This window comes from Balearica regulorum, chromosome 1, assembly GCF_011004875.1.
Source record: "Balearica regulorum gibbericeps isolate bBalReg1 chromosome 1, bBalReg1.pri, whole genome shotgun sequence".
Lineage (NCBI taxonomy): Eukaryota > Metazoa > Chordata > Aves > Gruiformes > Gruidae > Balearica > Balearica regulorum.
Genome location: NC_046184.1, coordinates 65,362,622 through 65,384,509, shown reverse-complemented (window position 1 = coordinate 65,384,509; position 21,888 = coordinate 65,362,622). Strand labels below are relative to the sequence as shown.

General features: G+C 36.9%; 1 protein-coding gene across 1 annotated transcript in view; it reads right to left on the bottom strand.

Moving 5' to 3' along the window:
• Window positions 1-21,888, bottom strand: part of MTPN (myotrophin) — a 46,105-nt gene that overhangs the window by 4,474 nt on the left and 19,743 nt on the right. The window contains exons 2-3 of the mRNA XM_075755762.1: window positions 13,628-13,741; window positions 12,392-12,475 (exon numbers count right to left, since the gene is read on the bottom strand). Of these exons, the coding sequence (XP_075611877.1) occupies window positions 12,392-12,475; window positions 13,628-13,741 (198 nt within the window). The remainder of the gene's footprint in view (window positions 1-12,391; window positions 12,476-13,627; window positions 13,742-21,888) is intronic.

Here is a 21,888-nt window from a genome sequence, read left to right as displayed (position 1 = left end):
TTTAACAATCTAATAAACTGCATCTGACATTAGTATGACTTGCTGACAATATTCAGTGTTGTGAAAAGTAGCATTTACAAGTAAAGAGAGCAGAGATTTCAAAGATGGAAATATTCAATCTGCCATTCTAACAAAATGGCTTTACAGTGTTTTCTAAGGTAGCAGTGCTCATCCTGTGGTCCACTGGCCAAACCGATCCTGTTGTAGCCCTTCGTCTTCCTTGCAGCCCCCAGAGATCCTCAGTGCAAGACACAAGCTGAACAGACTGTTTTGTTTGGTGGCAGTCAGCTGTGCAGTAGGGAGGCAGGCTTCTACTATCAAGGAAAGAGTCTGGAAAAATAAAATTGTCTTGAGAACTCCAGTAAAGAATTCTGAGGGGGATACTTATAATTGCAATAATTTCTTCCGGGCAGCTCACTTTCACTACTACCTTTCAGGTTGCATAAGTAATAAATTCACTCCAGTGACAGGAGCAATTGTAACATTTAACTCTCTCCTCTCACTATGTAACATCCTTGGCCTAAACAGTATGTAGTATGCTGCAGTACCACTGTTTTGCTGGGTATGAAGGTGAGCTGAATTGGTCTGTTCCCAAGAAACAACTGGTTTGTCATTGCAAACACACACTTCGGCTGAAGCCCATTGCTTGTAAAACATTTATTTTTCCCCTAAAAAATCTGAAAGATTTAACAAGTATTTTACAGTTATTATCTTAGTTGTCCTGGGAGAAGAAAGGCTTCTTTTGCAGGTGTTGATTATTTCTACTGCTTAGATAGCACTCTCAGATTAGAGTCTACATGGAGATCAAGAAAGCTTCAAAGCTGTTCTTTGATGTTAAGCTCGGAAAACCTGAAGGAACTTAGGCTTGAGGAAAAAAATGGCAGTATGCAGTAACTGACCTAACAGTAGTCATGTTGAATCATAGTTTAAAGAACTTATAAAACTCTCCACCAATGTATCAGCATTTAGAGTATAAAAGATGTAACTGTTACCTGAAGTAACTTTATACTTTAAAGAGAACTTTTAGTTTAGACATAAGGCTGCTTTCCACCCTCATGTGCATTTATACTTCAGAAAAGCTACAGGCTCACAAGACCCAAGTTTCTAAACCAGCTTCACTGAATGTAAGATAAGAGGGTCATGACTACCTAAGGAGGACACCATTTAATAAACGCAGCGTTAATAAGTTAGGAAAATGGCCCCTCAGCTAGGCAGAAAGATTCCTGCCTGCATTGAATAGAATGAGAAGGAAATAAAGTTCAGGTCAAGAGGATTTTAATTTTCAGATGTACAACACTGCCTGGAAGCCAGTTTAATGAAAAATGCATACAGATAAAATGATTCCACTATATTGTCTACTTCCCCAAAGTAAAAGCTATCAACACTTTATGTTCTTTTCTTAAACACCAACACCCCCCCCCCCCCCCAAAAAAAAAAAAAATACAAACTCTCTTTGTCAGTGTAATAACAAAAACAGGAACATTTGCCCTCTTAAGCCACTGGACAAAGCACAAATGTTAAACATGCTCTGAAAGCAGCACAATAGCTACTAGGGTATAGTGGCAGTTCAGGGAAAAAAAAAGTGAAGGCAGCAGAAAAAGGCAATGCAGAGCTGTCAGCAAACTGAAACTGCAACTGGGGGCACTTCATGAAGCTGGTAGAAGACTGGTTTACAGAGCAAGCGGCAAGCTTCCAGAACGAGTTACCAGATGAAGTTAGAGAGGCAGATGTCAGCTTATTCAAAAAGGATATGGTCAAATTCATGGACAACAAATCTATAAACACTTCTTAAAGGGGCAGATGCGTGTACCTCAAAGCCCCAGTACAACTATGAATGAGGAGAATAACTGAGCAGAAGTGTTCATATTCACAGCTCTTCCCAAATGGCATCCCTTTTGCCACTGTCAGAGGAGAAAAGGTGCTAAATTGCCCAACTCAATATCCTATTTCTTGCAACACAATAGAAAGCAGAGATCAAATCGCATTAGACATTTTACAAAAAAAAGAACTATTTTGAAAGATGAACAAATGGATGAGATTTGTCACATCTTTTGCAATAAACCTCATCCTCCATTAGAAGCATTCAAAATGGTTTAATTGTCTATTGTAACATAATACTGGTTTCTCTTACACTCCACTAAAATATCTTTTTACATTAAAAAATCAAATACAAGATTCTTAAAGAAAAACTTGGAACAATTTCAATTATGTGTGTATATATATCTTTCTGCTTTTGAAATAGGTATCCCTTAAATCCCCCCAAAAATAAAAGCAAACTGAAATATAGCAACTGATTTTGCTTCAGTCCAGTTCTTAGTACTCATCTGTTACTTCATCTGTTCTGTTTTGTAAAGGCTGGTACATAACAAGAGCAAAATAAAACCCAGATATTTTCAAAGACAATTCAGTTCTGACTTTGTCAAAAGCTACTAAAAATTCAATAGTAGAATATCTTCCAATATTATTACAGTATTTAACATTTTTAACAAGGCAAAAGTGAAAAAATGAACACAAGATATGACATTTCTGCTTCAGTTTGAAGTCATAACATGCTGCAAACCACTTTAGTGTTTAAGATTACAAAGGCTATTTTAATATGCCTCAAATTCCTGGAAAAATAGTTTAAGATTATTAAAAAGGATTAACTACTGTTAACATAGTAAGACAACAAGCCTTACCTTCGAACTTTAAGCAGAAAGTGCTCTTTAGACCAAAGCTAATTATTGTCACGTATTACAGTAAGTCAGAGCAAAACATTTTCAACTGAAACTCAGATGCTGATAGAACAGTTTTAGGTATCACTCTGCAAACTTTTATAGGTCTATTCTTCGGGATGTCTATGGTATGATATTCCACACATCTTTATAAACCTGAAAGATATACTAAGATTTCCCAAAAGAGTTTCTAGGCTACACACTGTATAAATAAGGCTTTAAAAAGGAAGAATTACAAAAAAGGGCAGTTTTGTAGGAATATGCAAAATTAATCCTTCAAAAGATATGTTTTAAGGATACAGTATTCTGATCTCTAGCCTGACCAAAAAAGTGTTTATTATAAAAGCATGTTTCAACTCTGACCTAGTGGGTTTATGCTACTTCTGGTAGCCATAACACCTTAAGATTTAGCTCATTCTACTTTACTAAATTCACCCATCCCTTGTTGATAGCAGTAAAACACATCTTCACCCATTGTGTATTTCAGTACTTGGGATCTTTCAATTTTTGAGAATTAATACGATGCTGTATTATTACATGCTGGTAACAGTAGGTTAATTAAGCTTTTTGGAGGCTGATCTAGCATATATGTAGCAGCTGTTTGTTAATCTAAACATTAAAAACTGGTGCCCAAATAGAAGGTAAAGTCTTTCCTAACGTACAGAAAAGTTTCAAGTATAAAACCTCACATTTTAATTTTTCCCCACTTAAGTATGTTTTACAGTTTTATAACAAATGGCAATTTCATAGGATCATGGAATATATCAAGTTGGAAAGTACTCATAAGGATCATCGAGCCCAACTCCTTGCTCCTCACAGGACAACACTGTAACTTTAATCCCTATAGGTTTGGAAAAAAATGACATTTGAATATTGTAAATATGCCAATAAAAACTTTGATTTTGATCTGTAACTTTAATTTACCACATTATCAACATGTTGGTTTAGTTGATAGCAGGCAGGCCTGAACCAGAGATAGCCACAGCTGTGCTATAGTGAAAACTATTTACTGAAGCCAATCTATCAAAATCATAACAGTAATTGATTATGGCTGATCACTATGATTAGCACAACCACAGTGCCTGAAAACAATCATTTGTAGTCTCAATTTTTGAAGTTTTCAAACTCCATCTAAGTTTCTTGTAGTGTAATCAATTGAACCAAGCAATGCTGATTCCAAAATCAAAACATCTGAACAAGGCATTAGGAAGTCCTCACTGAAATGCTAACTTCAGAAGAAAGTATATTATAAAGACCCTTTTGAGAAACTACCTTTGGAAGAGTTTAATACATCTACCCTTAAGACATGTTAGAAGTTTATCAGTAATCCTATGTCTGCACTGCAATTATGAAAGCAAAGTCATATAACCATAACATTTTGTTTTAAACAATGCAAGTTGTTTTATATATGCAAAATAACTGTATGTTGGTTATATCTGCTTTTTCATATTGGAAGAAATGTCTGAATTTGAATACCAACACAAATTATGGTAATGTGTGAAGCCACTGTTCAAAGTACTTTAAATCATAAAACCGTAATTCAACAAAATGGTTTTTGCTATGCTTCATGACTAGAAAAAACCCACCAAATAAATCCAAAATACTGGGGATTAAATGCAGGCAACCACTGCAATAGGTCAAAACTTGGGAAGAACCCAAAAGATAAGCTTAAAACATTGCCAACAACTTCAATACTGAACAAAGGATTTAACAAAGAGTAAAAACAGCATTAGAGCTGTTTGCTTTCTCAATCTGCAAAATTACTGCTTAAACTTGCTGGAGTACTCATTTGCAACCACTAATGAATATTAACATCACATTTCAAATCCTTCCTGTAAAACCCACCAGGAAATTCCATCAAATGATTCTTCACAGTACTTAATACCACAACATTTGGTTTGACCTTAGAAAGTACATTCATCAAAACCAATTAGCTGCCTTTCACAGATCACACTTTAAATGCTTGCAGGGATCCTAAGAAACAGAGCTAAATCACTTGGTTTAGGGAGCTCTTAATATCCCTCCAGAGACAGCAATTTGAAAAGCCAGAATAAGTGTTATAACACGCAAAAGATTAAGGAAAGAGCTTTCCTGCAGTTTTCATATTGCTTTGGTTTTAAGATGTAGCCAAATGCTACAGGATCACCAGGCAGTTTAGCAAATGTTAACTGTCATAATTTGGAGCCATGGTTGACTCAAGACAGAATTTAATGCATTCTTAGGGGGATGGTGGGAGGGAAGAGGCAGGAAATAAGATCTATGAAATCTAAACTTTTCCAGAACTAATCAGTTCCACTTCCCTGAAACTGCACAAGAGATGTAGCAGCGTGACATACTCTGTTTTGGCAGGCTTAATATTCTAGACTTTCTTCTACCAGTGAAACTCCTTCTCATTGAGCACGCAGCTACTTCTCACCACCTTAAAGTCTCATCTCACCTACAATTATAGTTGACTCTTACTTTTTGATACAAAGGTCAAAACCATTGTTGTTAACCCAAACTGGTATCTGGATTTTGCCCAGGCTATTTTATTTTTTTGTATTTTTATTTTCATTGCCAAAATGAAGCAATGACAAGTTTTCTTTTCTTAGAAAAAAAAGCATATATTTAATTACATATACTAATTACAAATAAATTTCCCAGGCAATGAAACTGCATGCAAACACCACAATTTCCTGTGATCAGACACTTCCAAACAGAGGCCTCCCAACATAAGCTTCTAGCCAAATTTAAATTTCCACAGATCTTATACTGCACAGCTAAAGAACACAGACTTACATGGAAACAAAAAAAGGAATACAGCTGTGGCAAAAGTTATGTAAGGGTTAGATAACCTTTAACCTTGACTTTTTTCTTCCTCTTAGAAAAGAAGTTGTAAGGTTGCATGAATTGTTCAGATATGACAATATCCCAGGTACCTGCTGTCAAATGACAACAGATCATAGAAACATAGAATAGTTTGGGTTGGAAGGGACTTCAGAGATCCTCTAGTTCCAACCCCTCAGCCATGGGCAGGGACACCCTCCTCTAGACCACATTGCCCAAAGCCCCATCCAACCTGGCCTTGAACACTTCCAGGGATGGGGCATCCACAACCTCTCTGGGCAACCTGTTCCAGTGCCTCACCACCCTCACAGGGAAGAATTTCTTTCTAACTTCTAATCTAAATCAACCCTCCTTCAGCTTAAACCCATTACTCTTTGTCCTATCACTATACTCCCTGATAAACAGTCCCTTCCCTTCTTTCCTGTAGGCCTCCTTTAGGTATTGGAAGGCTAAAATTAGGTCTTCCCAGAGCCTTCTCTTCTCCAGGCTGAACAATCCCCACTCTCTCAGCCTGTCCTCATAGCAGAGGTGCTCCAGCCACAGATGCTGTTTCTTTAACTTATCAAAACCAATAAAATTGAATCAGGCTTTCAAAATTATGACGACAAATAGGCTTGCAAAAATACTTTCCCCATAGTTCTTCACGAATAAGCATGAAGTATGATAATGGAGAGAAAGAGACCACTTGTGCCTTTGCAACTAACAGTATAAGGGAAGCGTGAGTATAAGGGACACTACAGGGCTACATAAAGGGACTTCAGCTTCATCTTTTCCATGTCTCATTCTCAAATTTCATCTCAAATTCATCCATCCCCTACAAAAACACTGCCACAACAGAAACAGCTGAACAAGCATTTCATACATGGCAACAAGCTAACACCATCTGCCATTTACAAAGGAACAACACAGACTAGGTAAGCAGTAAACAGAGAAACTGGGTTCTATTATACATCTACAAAAACTGTAATCAAATCCAGGAGACTACCAGCTGGAACAGTTCCAGTACCTCACCACTGCAAAAGCACTGAAAAAAATTCCCAAGGCAGCAGCTGAAGTGAAACTGAAGATACCTCAGTACTGTCTCTTCATTTCTCACCAGTGTTTCTCCAATTCCATAAACTAACACAAGGAACTAAATCTGCAACAGAACTTCAATTTGGAGGATTCACTTGGCAGGAAACTAACTGCAGAAAATTAACATGCAATAGGGACAAATGAATGGGGTAAATGCCAGGCCAGTTGCAAGGAAGCAATAGGAGTATGCAGGTAAGAGTATTAAGAGACTGAACAGCATCACTTGTTCTGCAGGCAACTAACCTTTGCATTGGCTTAGCTGCAACATGGGACTGCAGCCTAATGTTGGTAGACAGTGTGCTCATCTCACTGATGCGACAGTATGGCAAGTAAGACTGTATGCAAGCACTCTTTCACTCTTATGTGATTAAAACTACTGCAGACCACCACAAATTAAACTTCTGAAGACAACTCAAGCATCTGGCTGGGCAGATTTAAACATGACTGCACACTGGCTGTATGTTAGAAAGCATCCAACGGCAGTGCCTGGTGATTAGGTGTCCCCCCCAGCACCATATCAATCATGAGGTTGTTTTTTGTAAGGTCTTGCTAGATTCCTCACCCACTTCCAAATGCTGCCATACAAAATCCATTTTAGGGGGCTGGTGATAGTGTAGAGACCCCTTATATCATTGAATATTCTGTCTTGTCAAACTATAGCCTCAAACACTAGAATAGTTAAAATTGCCCAAGGAAAGGGCCATTTATAGATCATTTATTATAGTTTTCCACTTTGTTTCTTCAGAAAGCAGCATGTTAATTTTTACCTCCCTACAGTTATGAACGCCCAAACCAAACCTATTCAAGTGAACAAGTAAGGTTGCTTGTAAGATCTTTTGGATTTTCAGGAAGAAGCTTATTTATATAATTTTATATACATTCAAGCCCTGAGAGCCACAAGATTTAGATACAGAGTATTCAATGTAGCACAACTCTCCGAGCAACAGCAATTTTATTCAGAAGCTGACCAAACCTAGCCATAATGGTTGTGATACTATGACATGACAATGTACAGTTCTATTCCCAATACTTGAACTTCAGCATGATGAAAAGTTGAATATATTAAGGAATGACAGACACAGAAGTTGGCTGATGGAAGGTCTTCAAAAAGAAATCAGACAGTCATCTACTACAACAGCGGCATTGTTAAAAATGACTTGAAGGTAACCTCTTGGGGTACCTTCCAGACTTTTAAAAATTATTTAATCTGTATGTTAGATGTAGTCCAAGCTCGTTTATCGACACTTTTGCTCAACATACTCCTACAAATACTGCAGAATAAAGTAGAAAGTTCTGCTTCTGAGACAGCTTGTCCAAGATATTGCCCTGCTATGGTACTGTCAAACTAGGTCAGTGCTTCAGGGAACTCTTGAGAATTTAAAACATCTGTCTCCCTTCACATAAAACTCCACATGTGGGCAGTTTCCAGAGGAAGCCTGCTTCCTCAGAAGCTGTTAAACCATTTGATTCTGATGCACTGCTAACCCCAGTGAACAAGAACTGGTTACCCGGTTGAGGCTACTGCAAGAATGGCTGGGACCACTACTTGAAATTAGAATTAGCTTTCTACTGCTTCTGAGAAGACATCGAAAGGACAAAGAGCTAGTAGTTCAGGACTAAGCAACATCTTCAGTTTTGTTCCTCCTGTAGTCACTCCAAATGTAGTGTAACAGTTTTCCATAAGAAAGGAAAATACAGTTAGTGTTACCTGTGTCTCCAATAAATGCAGTAATTAGCATAACAATTCTTGCTTTAATAGAAGAAAAATCAAAATTGGTCCATCAGCTTTATAATAATAACAACTGAGCTTCTGAGGAGAAAAGGAGCATCTTATCTCCAGACTAATGAAAGAACTATTTTTTGTCTTTACAGCATCCATTCTGAACTCTTGCGCTGAAAAGGGTGTTAAGGAACAGAATTAGGACTATTTCAAGTCATCCTAGCACCCTGAGCTCACCTTGGAAATTCTCCCCCAACTTACCAGTAAAAAAAGCAATGTATATGAAGGACAAAGTTTGACACATCACATCCAGTTGATCAGCCAAATTTCAATGGATTATTAAAAGCTTTGTAGCTCAGACGTCAACTACAGGCCTAAAAAATCTTCATACTTAACTCTTTCTTTTTATGACCTTAAATATTCCACCACATTTCAAATGTAGATCTGTGTAAAGCCATCACAGGTGCTGGAGCACGTCCAAATAAGAGCAATGAAGCTGGTGAAGGGTCTAGAACACAAGTCTTTTGAGGAGTGGCTGAGGGAACTGGGGTTGTTCAGTCAGGAGAAAAGGAGACCAAGGGGAGACCTTATCACTTCCTACGACTACCTGAAAGGCGGTTGTTGTGAGGTAGGTATTGGTCTCTTCTCCCAAGTGACAGGAGGAGAGAAAACAGGTTAAGTTGCACCAGGGGAGGTTAGACTAGGTATTAGGAAAAACTTCGTCAATGAAAGGGTTATCAATCATTGGAACAGGCTGCCCAGGGAAGTGGTTCAGTCATCATCCCAGGAGGTATTTAAAAGAGATGTAGATGTGGTGCTTAGGGACATGGTTTAATGGTGGCCTTGGCTGTGCTAGGTTTACCGGTGGATTGGATCTTAAGGGTCTTTTCCAACCTAAATGATTCTATGTTTCTATCAATTTAGCTGTAAACACGTGGCCAGTGATTTCCAGATAAATCACCAGCCTTCACTATTCCAAAAAGTCATTTGTATTTTAGACACAATCTCATTACAGCAGTCAGCTTCCATGTGTGATAAGCATTAGCTAAGAACCCCAAAACAGTCCTTTCTGAGGAATAACAAGAGTAACAAACTGTACTTTATCATAGGAAAGCCTTGCTGAAAGTTACTTGAAATTCGATAAAATAAATTGATGCTTTTTAAGGGACAACAGTTGGTGTAATTACTTCAATCTTAGTATCACCTAGAGAAAATCATATTAGTAATGTCACACATATATTAAAAACTTCTGTAGAGACTGAACTAATAAAAGCTAGCATAGGTCCTCCAGTACTTTTCAAGTTAAGCTCTTACAAGCGTAAACTGTTACTAATATGAGCTTAGAAGAAGCTTGGCTGTGTTTCACTGTGCAACTGTATGATCACTGGTCTCAACAACAGAAAGCACAGGTTTGCAGCAGCCCAGGTTACTTCAGCTTAAGATCAAGTGGCCACTCTAATCATTCTAGTCAGTTTAACAGCTTAGAATCTTGATTCAGTGCCTCCACTATTTACATGTATTTATTATCCTCTGAAAGTGAATTATGCTCAAATACTTTTAATGCTTTTACTGCTCTCAGTAGAAGATCTTTTAAACAATGCTCTGTGGTCACACTACATAAAAGAGTAACCAGCTTCTATCAGATGAATGAATCTTCTACAGTAACAGAAAGGTTACAAAAATCCTGGAGGTCACCTCAACTAAGCTAAAGCATTGAATCTGAAAAAATGTTAAGATACATTTTTTTGCATTTCATGTCTGATTAATGTCTGAAACATTTCTTGGAACACCCCTTCTCCTCTCAATAGCTAGAAAGTCTCACATGAACAGTTAATGAACATCCTCACAATTCGTATACTGTAGAAGGCAGTACATAATGTTAGCTTAAAACAATTTAATTGCCAAATCAACAACTGCATCCAACATAGAATTATTTATACTAAATCTAGTCTTAGCAGGTGAAGAGGAACAATCTCTTATTCCTTACATAATTTTAACTTGATCAAACTGCTAACTTTTTTATTTGTGCTATGTAAACAGACTAAGGAGTATACACTCATCACTGGTTCTCAAAACTTGTAAAAATACAAAAGAAGTAATTTTTTTTGGTTTTCTGTTTAAAAATATGTTAAGAAGGTTATTGACTTTAGTCCAATAGCTTAAAGGATATTCTATGACAGAGGCCATGTACACAAGATCAACTAACAAGGTAAATGAAGGCAGCTGAACCTAGGTACACGTAAAATAGTGAAGCTTCTTAGCAGTAAGAAGAAGTGTGGTATTTACAAAAGCAACGAAGAACATCTTTGAAGAAAAATCTTTAATATATTGGTCTAGCATTTGCATTTCCACTATTTACATACACTAACATCACACATTCAATATTTGTCCTGCATTTTTGATAAAACACACACCTCTCCAAAAGTAACTAGGAAGAACATTAAACAGTCAAAGTTAAACAGTCAGTAATTTTTAGAACTTTCAATACGGGTTGAACTACCTGATCTCCCAGGTATCTGCTATCAAAGAACATGAAATCAGACTATGTTACAAAGTGTGACAACAGATGTTCAAACAAGGCTCATAAGATAACTGTATTAAGAGAAAGAACAACCTCTTCATATAAGATCCAGAGTGAGCTGATGAGTGAAGTTCCAGTTCATAAATAATTCATCAGCTAGCCCATGTGAACAGAAGCAAGCAGATGTGGTACAACATTTAGCTCTGCATGAAGAAATCTGAAAATGTTACTGCAACCAGATAGTTTGGGAAAGCTTGTAACATTTTCTAACCTCATCTCCTAGTCCAAGTTCACTTTCCTGTAATATTCTGCACATCTTTGCAAGATTGCCTCATCTTTATGACTGTTGAGCTTAACCAATTCCATTCAAGTTGTAGTGAGTACAGTAATCAATACATTCTCACAAGCTGTGTGAGAAATAGCTACTTCAGGAAGGACCTTAATGCCCTCCTCTGACAGAGACTACAATGAATGCACAACTCTTACCAGTTACCAGACAATTCCTGTGTGAACTCAAGTTTTAAGGCATCTTATTTAGTATTTGAGCAAATTATTTAGAATGCAAAACACTTCAGAACAGAAGTGAAAAAAATACAACACTGAATAAAGCATAGTATACAAGGATTCTAAATGAAGGATCAGTCCTCACAACAAATTTAAGCAGGTTAGATGGACCATTTGAATCCTAAATTAAGTGTCACAGCATTTCTTCACAGAAAGGCATAACTAACAGCAGACAGGATCAAAGAAGTGAAGGATAGTGAAATTCAAGCAGCATTACAGCAGTTAAGGAAAACCATTTTACCGGGGAAGTGGCATATGAAAGCATTACACAGCATGAAATCCTTTGGCCAAATGATTTAAGTGGGTTAATAGTGCATTTTCAGTCAATGAATCTCCTCTTTTCAAAGTAAGTGAGGTGTAACAAGAAGGAGCACATACGAATGGAGACAAAACATTGCTTGAATTAACTACTGCTTTGCAAAATGGATCACTTTTGTAATATGAATCAAGGGGAGAACAGAAACAGCTTATTCTCCCCAGGACAAAATTTACAAGCTCTATAACAGAGAAAGCTTGTCTTCCTACTTTTACTTCCCCTCACTCTGCCAACCCAGATGGGTTTTCAGTCATCTGGCAAAAGCAGAGGGAAACCACACCTCTGAGCAACTTCACAGTGGAGATTCCATCACATGAAACACTTGAGCAGCTGCCAAAGCTAATCCCACTCCTCCCTGTCTGCTGAAGGAATACTTTTTTTTTTTTCCCTTGCCTGAATTGCCATTAATTGTTCTCTAGCTGGAGCTCACAATAGTCTCTTATTGGTTACGACTACTTTTGCTGCACTGCAAAACTCCGGGAACTTTCTCCTTCAACTGTCTTCTCCATAATCAGAGTACCTTCTCTAGTTTAGTAACATAAACAGCATTTGTTTGATGTTCTGAACTTATCTGGAGCTTCATAATCTTACTAAAAAAGAAAATCACAGTAAAACACTTTGTAAATGACAATTTGTTCTAAACATTTGTATCTCACCTTTGACAGAAGCAATTTCACACAGGAAACATGTCCCTCATAGACTGCTGATAGGAGTGGTGTGATATTATGTTTGTCTGGAGCCTGTAAATTGAGACACAGTTATTTGAAGCACAATTTCACACAGCATTGAAAGGTTTCACTCAACTTTTTAACTTTGTTTTGTCAACAGCAGAGTGAAGGTAAGGATTTAAGAACATTATCCAGAAATGCATTCCTTCAGAATTTTTTTACTCTCATTTTTGAAAAAGAAAAGTAATTGTTTAAAAAAAGTCAGGTAACAGCAAGATATTTCTTCCACAAGACTTCTAGGTATCCCAAAGTTTATTTATTTTTTTAGGCCGATGATAGAAATTGCAGGGTTTCAGCAGACAAATTTTGCCCAATTTAAAAACAGTACTCCTAATTCTCCCATTCCTCAGCCAGCCTGACTTCAGAAACCAGTTTTGGCTGAAATGTTGTATGGGCAATAAAATTAAACCATAGCCCTGGAAAGAGTAAGAAATGGAGCAACTGAAACGTTCTTACTTTTTCTTCCTCTCCAGTCAGAACTCCTGAGAAAGAAATAATCTTTCCAGGCACCAAAGAAAAAATCCAAGCCATTTTGTTAAGGACTAAAGCTAGTATGTGTTGTACATTAACTTTCAGAAAAGTATTCTAAAGCACAGTGTTTGGGGTGTATGGTTAAAGTATTTAGAAACTTCACTTTATGGAGAACTAGACTATTTTGAAGTGCCAATACAGCACAGCCAAGTCTTTCATGACAAAAAGCCACGCATTTCAAGCTACGGCAAAATGACTAAGTTTGTACAAGTCAGAATGTCTCCAAAAGAGAGAAGCACACCAATTTAAACAGAGGTGATCCTGCTTTGGCCAAGGATACATTGCACTGTCGTCTGAAGTCCCTTCCTACAAATGTAATATGTATTTCATGAAAACTTTATTTAGAAAAATAAATCCAGTAATCCCATCTAATCATGGTCAAATTAAATTTAAACTTTTTATAGCTACACATAACTTTTCCTAGTGTATCTAAAAAGAATAAAAACATTTAATAAACATGATTTTAAGCTTCTAACCTCTAGGAGACCACCTCTCAAACATTTTTAAATGCATCAATTTGTTTAGTTTGATCTAAGTCTTTCAGTAACCATTTAGGCACTTATACCAAACCTTTATATATGGGGGGGTGTGTGTGAAGACCTTAACACTCTGTTTGCAACTTGATGTACATACATTAATATCAGCTCCTTTCAATAGCAGAAATTCCAGAATCTCAAGCTGTCCACAATCTGCTGCATAGTGAAGAGGCTTCCTCCCACCTTCAAGTGTCCGGTTGACATCTTCACCCTTCAATGTAAACATAATCTAATAAGCAAAATTTTAGAGCCAACATACCAAGAAAAGCTTGAAAAAATCCAACACCTTCATATATGCTGAAGAATGTTCCAGTAATATAAGTAACTGCCCAAGGAAAATGAAAATTAGGTTGCTCGATTTCTTTTCCCTCATCTATGCATTTAAGATAGTAAAAACAACCTTGGTCCCTCCTTACATACTGCATCTGAACTGTACTAAGTACCCAAGTGCACTAGGTAACTCATGTGATTAAAAAAAATTAAAACAAATCTCATTACAGCTTGTAAAAAAATGCTCACATTAGCTCATTTTGCTTTTCCATTCCTGCACCTGGGATCCTAGTTATGTGGCTAAATTACTCTACCTGCCTCTACACATACTGAAGTTTTTCACACTGAGAAACCAGATGCAGAGAAATAAGTCAGCATCATAACTACAAGCAAGTGAGTACAGATGATCCATAACTTAAATCCCAATTATGAAACTGTGCATTCTATTTTATAAATAGCACCTGCCAACTCTTCCTGACACAAAAAAGTCTGAAGACAGTCAACCAAATCAGGACACAGGAAGCTGTATTCTAATGCCACTTGTACTAGTGGATTGAGACATCTCTTAAGGCGTAAACAAAATTTAATTTACTGAGTGCCTAAGCAGCTTTGTTTCTTCACCTTGAGTTGTGCAACTAAGGATAAACTGATTTGCTGCACTTCAGTAATGACAAGAAGTTACTGGAAACCAAATAGTGACAAGCCATGCAGTAAGTGACTTCTTGTTCTTATGTGCAAGTACTGTTAGTATCTTAGGGAGTGGATAAATTCAGCATCATACTTTAAGTCCTGCTTCTCCACAGAAAAAACAATGAAAAGAATTTCAGCTGCAGCACAATTCATACTTCTCTACTGAGCCCCTGCAGCTCCCTCTCTTCCTGCCCCAAATCTCTAGAAAGTTCACAGAATAAAGGGCTTGACATATATTTTCCAGACAATCACCTCTCTTCTGAGAATGGAAGAGGAGATGGTCAGAAGGAAGTCTTGTTCTGCATTTGATGTCTAATGTTATCAGAATAACACAGTATAAATACTACTGGCCAAATACAAGATGACCTCAGAATTCTCCTCTCCTATCAATACAATATTGAATTCTTCTCATAATATACCCTGCTGAAAGTCAAAGCAACACAACTGTGTTTAACTTCAGGTGTTTAACTAAAACACTGTACATTCTGTGGTCTCGGAGGTCAGGACCTGGTTCTCACACTACTGAAGGTTGTGACTTCAAAGCAGCATGAAGTAGCACAATGAAAATAACTCTGTAACTGCTGTTACTGACCCTAAATATGGCTATGGCTTCTGAAGCACGTTGGACATCAGGAAAAAGATAGCTTTACTTTTATCTATGATTTTCAGAACAGCAACAAATTGTACTTCTAAACAAAGTGCACCACAGCTCTAGTTACGTGGATTATCAACACTGTACAGTAGTTCATAGTGTAAGATTCCAATATGACTAACTGAAGATCTAATGATCTGCAACAACTTTACTGGTAAACAGCATTGTGATGTAACTTCTCTTTTGCTGAATTTCACTACAAAATGATGGTGGGGATATGTTAACATAACTGTGTTTCAATAAAAAAATGCAGATCACAGTACACTAACAGCATATAGACAGACACACTGGTCTGAAATGTGTATAAGGCAGCAGCATATACTTAGTTTATCGAGGAAGTTAACTCTACCTACATTCTTATTCATATCTCATCACCACCCATCAATTTAAAAACAATGGCATTTGAACAACACATGATGTTTGCAGATACACAAGGAGTGGGATGCAGAAATTTAGGAAGCCAACCATGTAAAAGTCACACAATTACTGCCCCAAAATAGGCTCTACAAACTCCTGCCATGTCTGACACATGCTAAGACATTGCAAATAAAGGGGTAAGGGAAAAGGACAAGCAAACTAACTCCTGGGACAGCACACAGTAAAGCTACAAAGTTCACATTTCAAAGAAATTTAGAATCATCATGTCTTAAGATTAGAACAGTCCAAAGCAGCTCCCCTTTCTTAAGCTTATAAATATTATTTGACTGAATGGTTTACACCATAGGATTTTTTTTTTTCTTTCTTTTTAAAGAATATACCAGATTGCCCTGCTCTCTCCTAAACTGGCTGTGGAATAGATTCCTGCTGGACAATGAACTTTTGGAAGGGGAAAAAAAAAAAATATAAAACCAATCAACACCCAAACCCCAAGTTTCCCTTAAAGACAAAAGCTTGTTTATAGGTTAATATCTAGCAAAGTGTCTGCAAAGATGTCCCAAACATAGACTATGTGAATTTGAATACTAAGACTAAAAAAACATACATCAACAGCATTCAAGTCAAACATCAGAACATTTTAGTCCAAATTAAGAGAACAAAGATATCATCTAAGTTACAAAAAATAAAGCAAGCACTCCTAGGTTCTGCAATAAACAAAGTCAATATCCAATTGTTTCTTGGATGTGAAAAGCCACTGTAAAACAGACCACTGAATGTTATAATACTTCATTTGGCCTTTCCTATTCCCAGTTCAAGACATATAAAAGTAGGAAGGGAAGACAAATCAATCCATTTCATATACAGGGATCAAACCCTGGCACAAGCACCTGCTTTAAATGCAGTCTCTAACACATAATGTCAGAAAACTTGCAGGACTCCTCACAGATAATTTCTCTGACCTTTAGATCTCTTATGTACCCTGGGGCGTCTCCCCATAGGAAGAGCAGTGGTCTCCAAAGTGGGGTGTGAAAACCTGGAGAGGTGTGCAAGACAATCCATTGAGGTGTAAAAAGAAAATATTTTTGCACTGTAAAAATAGTGTTTTATTTACTCTTTATCTCATCTTTAATTTCCATTTTTGGGTGTGTTTTATAATGTACATAATAGATTAATACAGTAGTACATGTGTATCATTTATAAATAAATATACAGATATTGGTGGTGCATGGTCAATTTTTTTTTACCGATAGGGTGCACAATCAAAAAGGTTTGGAGAGGTCTAGAGCTCTATCTGTATCCATGAAAACAATAAGTTAATTCTTTTCCAGAGGGAGTATCATTCTGGAAGACTAAACAGTTTCAGTGGAAGTTTTATAGGTCAACTAAAAAACCCCCTAAACCTTAACCCTACACACAAATTATTCAGATTAAAGACAAGCTGTTATAAAATTCACAAGAATATCCTTATAGTTACACTTTTGCAAAGAGAAAGTGCCTTTAGGCATGGAAATATTGATTTTTAATAAAATTTCAATTAAAGATATAAAGTTTCAATCTTTATCTACACCAGCTGCCATTTATGTGCTTAATTAAGTCTCCAAGATACAAGTTACATATAAAATCACCTATAAAATGGGAAAGTCAGAAAACTGCTTGAAACCCTCATGATCCAACTTGGTAGCACACTGGTGCCAAAGACAGTAGTTACCACAGCTGCAACAATAAACCTTTTATTAGGCTAGACAGTGATGTGAAACACATATAATATCCTAGATAAGGTTGTCAAAGATTATCTAAACAAGCTGCTGTTCTCCTTCAAGCTTAGGATATACAATACTGCAGGTGCTGATTTTTGTCTTCACCAGATCAGCACTCCAAGTTGGATTCTCTTGCTCCTCCACTTGAAGTATCCTGTTCAGCTAAGCCAGGGAGAGATGTTGACTTACATGGGCAGCTGGGTTCTCAGCATTGAGAGACTGGTCAGCCATGACAGATCACATTTTGTATAGGAAACGCATCTTCTCTATATTGTGGCATCTAAAAAGTTAATAACTAGAGAATGCACTAGAGATTTCAAGGATTCACATTAGCAAAGAAATTATATATTGTAGCTATAGCAACAAGCTCCAAATGCTGATTCACATCTTCATACGATGAAAGAAAATCTAAGCATAAGGTCAAGATTTAAGTCCTCTCTCAAATGCGATCAGAACCTACATGAACTGCCAAAGAGCAGCATGATTTTTTCCTTTATGCCCATAGGAACAAAATCTTATGTATATGAGAAAAAGTGCCAGAACAATTCTCCCAGAAGTTTTGCCATCTTCTAGAGTTTAACAGAGCAGTAACAAGGTTAATAGTTATGAGGGTACTTTGAAGAAGACATAATTAAGTCAGAATCAAAGAATCATATCAACCTCAAAATAAAATATACCTTCAGCAAAAGGTCATACCTCTCCTGAAAGATGATTATTTTCACTTTCTAGAGTGGACCTACAAATTCACTAAAAATTGTGCAGATGTTTGTGCAAAGCCTCAGCAAAGAATTTGCCCTTGCAAGAGGAAAGACACAATCACCTCTTCAATGACCTTCCAGAAAACATTGAGTTTACTTAGACATTTAAGGCTAAGTCTAGCACAAACCACATCAGTAATGTTTTTCTTTGCAGATCAAAGACCTGGAGCACCAGCTACGCAATAACATTAAAACCTGGGTCAACACATGACACATCAGAACCAGCAGTTAGCAAGGATCTGCTTTAATCCCCTCTATTAAAATCTGATTATAGGTAAAGAAAAGCCTCTGTGTGAATCTCAAATTGCTAAACAAAACAGCATGAAATAAGATTTTTATAACACACTGATCTTATGTCCTACTTAGAAAACTCACCTACATGGATAACAGCAGAAGATTAATTTAGGACTTTAAGTATCAGCTTCAGTCAAAAACTGGCTATCAACTTTTCAGTGAAGAACAGAAAAATAAAAATTTGAAGTTCAGTTCTAAATATTTTCAAGAGTTTTCTCTGCTTTTTAAATAACTAGTAGTAGGGCTCATTATAGTGTAATGTAGCTATTACCTACTTTCTGTAATGGAGCAATTCAATCCATAAAAAGATCTGTTCTAACTAATGTCTTAGGTGAGTACTGTCAAAATTAGTTACTCTTGAACTTAATTCTTCCACTACCCTCTATCACACACATTTTCCTTGCTCTACCTTTTCTTGCCAATATACCTACATAAAAATCCTGGTTGCATCTCATGTCCTTTTCCAGTTTAACTCCAGTCAAGCTTTGGCCTTTTTAGTTCCATCCCTGCACGCCCTGAGAAAGGACCTATATTCTTCTTGGTTACCCACCCCAATTCCATTTTTCATGTTCCCCCCTCTTTCTATCGGAGCTCAGAGACGAGTTGCCTGACAGCCAAGCTGCCCTCCTGTCAAGCCTGCTGGATGTCCCAGAGTAATCTGGAAGGATCTGCACCTTAACAGCTGCCTTGAATAAGTTCTGCCAAATTTAGTTCCTTATTCTTTTGCAGCCCTAGTCAAAAGAATGAATTAGATTTCATTGACTTTGTCCCTAGTGCACATTATTACATCAGCTCATTGAAAATGTTGAATGAACAAGTTTAGTCATAAATCACAAGTTCTAAAGCTCATTATTTTCCAGGCAGATTATTTAGCCACACTAAATTGACACTGTCCCTGAACACCACCCACCTTTTTTTTTAGGCTCTATTACACAGACCTCCATGCCTCCCTTGGTCTAGCTTTACCTGCTAACTCCCTCCTTTCCCAGTTCCTGCCAGTTTCAAAAGCATCAACACTTAAAGCTAAATGAGCTAAACTAAACTCATCCAGTGCCGCTCTGGCATCCCTACAGCCTACTCCATGTGCTTCAATGATAGGCTTACTTTGCAGTAGCACACCAACTGAAAGCAAACCTGAGCCAGCTATTCACTTGGACACTGTGGTTTGCCAGTAGTGTTGCTCTAGAACATTACTGCCACGCTATTAGTGTCACAGCTCACCCATCAGTTTAGCACCAATTTTCTCCTGTGCAGCAGTTACAGTATCACTACTCCTAGCCACAGTTTGACCCTTCCCACCCCTGCATCAGAATTAGTGGCTGAACTATGAATCCAGTGAGGGAACTAATCAGACTGAGAATTAGCTTCATAGTTTTCTGTTTTCCAGCTGAATCTGTTCCATCATCTGATTCACCACTTGGCACCTGAACACACAAGAAGTAAGTAGCTGGGATTACACTGCAGTTCTACCACAGGAATAGAAACTGAAAATTGTGACCTCATTAAATCCTGTTGCATAGGTTAACTGTATTTGTAGAGCAGTATCTGTAATACTGGTGGCATTAAAATGCTCTTTCACATTTAGAAACAACTCCATATCCCCATCTGTACTTATCCTGTCATGCAGAAATAACTACATCCCCATTTCATGCACTCCTTTCATTCCAGTTTTAGTGAAGGAAACCAGATTCCATGCAGTCAGATGTCTTTAGAGCACAAGGAGCTACACTACTGGGTAATTCCTGTCTCCATTAGTCTGGAAAAAAAATGAACTCACTGTACAGTCTATTGCTTACTTCCATCTCTTCACATACAAAGGATGGTCATTCTTATAAAGTGTTAGATAACTCTGACATTTAAAATATAGCAATAGCTTTATTGTTGTCCAAGTGGGAAAGAGTGAAAAATCCTCTTTATAGAAAGAAAAGTTAAAGTCTTATGGATGAGATATTTGGAATATCTTACTGCAAATTGAGAATACTACTTCTGAACACTTCATATTTTACTATCTTCCCCACAAACTTTTGTTCACATTGGTTGTACTTGTTTTTAAAAATTCAACAAAGAGATTGAGTGATAGTTCATCAGAAGTATTTCCAACCAGTTTCATTATACAGATCTACAGCAAAAGATCTGAAGAATTCAACTTATGAAAAGCAGGGGCACCTCAGGTTTTGAGCATTTGTATTCTTCAGGTGTAGGAACAACAGAAAAATATGTGCAGATGAAAGAAAAGTATAATTTAGGTATTGTACCTTTTTGTTTCTTTGTCATATCACAGTGCATGGCCTTTATACCAGAAGGATCACATATGTAACAATCTTTCATGCAGTGTTAGCAACATTCTTCACTTTAAAGTGCATGGTTTAACAACAACAACAAAAAAACTCTTCTGGAATTTTATGCCAGAAGAAACATTTTAAAACACACAGGTGAAATTCAGTGTAACATCTGCTTTCTATGTTCATCTTCACAAGATGTCTTAAAAAAAATTCCTAGTAGATAGCTAGGTAAGCTTTGATACACCCAATACCAATGATGGAGGTGTAACTGAAATGTAATTATTTTTTTACATTGTGATATTCTGAATCCAGAGATCCCCTCCTGACTGAAAATAGCATGGTCAGATGTCCTGATTTTAATTTTAACTTTGTAAAATGCAACTGGCAGATGTAAACTGTAATTTATGCTGTTGGATACTATCTGAAACATATTGACATAATAGAAACTATATTGGTATCCACTGAATGATATCTTTCCTTCCAATCTAACCCATTTTTAGTTTTTACACCTAATTGCCTGAAAGAGTAAGTTTTATGTTTCTAAGTGGAACATGGATGACCTGAGCTTTGAAATCACTTAAGAGCAATGTATTACTTAGTCTTCTAAGTAATTTGGACAAACCACACCTCAAAAAAAATTATTAACCATATACTAAAACAGGGTTTAGCAGAATATCTTGCATTTCCACAATGGGGATGTGGGGGATATGGAGGAACTAATGTGTATTAATCTTCCCCTAACACTCTCCTTCCTTTTCTCAAAGTTTGAGTCAACTCACATCCCTTCATTCTTCAGTATAACTTTTTCCAGATTCATCCACCTCTGGAAAGACTTTTTAAAACACAAACCAAAACCAAACAACATACAACTACTCTGAAGATAAAAACACATTTAGCTATCTTTGTCATTCTACTTGTATTCTCAAAATGCTTGTATTTTAAGTATTTAAGTCAAAGTTCACTGTTTAACCTATGTTTGTTTCAATCATATGTTCACAGACTTTTCAACTGTTTACTGCTATCACATGTCAGCTCTGGGGCTCATCTTCTCCAAAAATTACCTCTCTAGCACTGCAGGTCTAAATACCTTGATTGAAAATCCTTGAAAACAAAGCAGCAAAAAGAACCAAAACACCCCATTATCTACATACTTTTATTATTCAAGGTCAATCATTCTACAATGTCTAAAATAATTATGAGCTTAAGAATATTGCAAGTCAAACAAAAATTGCCCTTATTTTACTTACTGTAAACAGTAAAAACACAAGATGATGTTT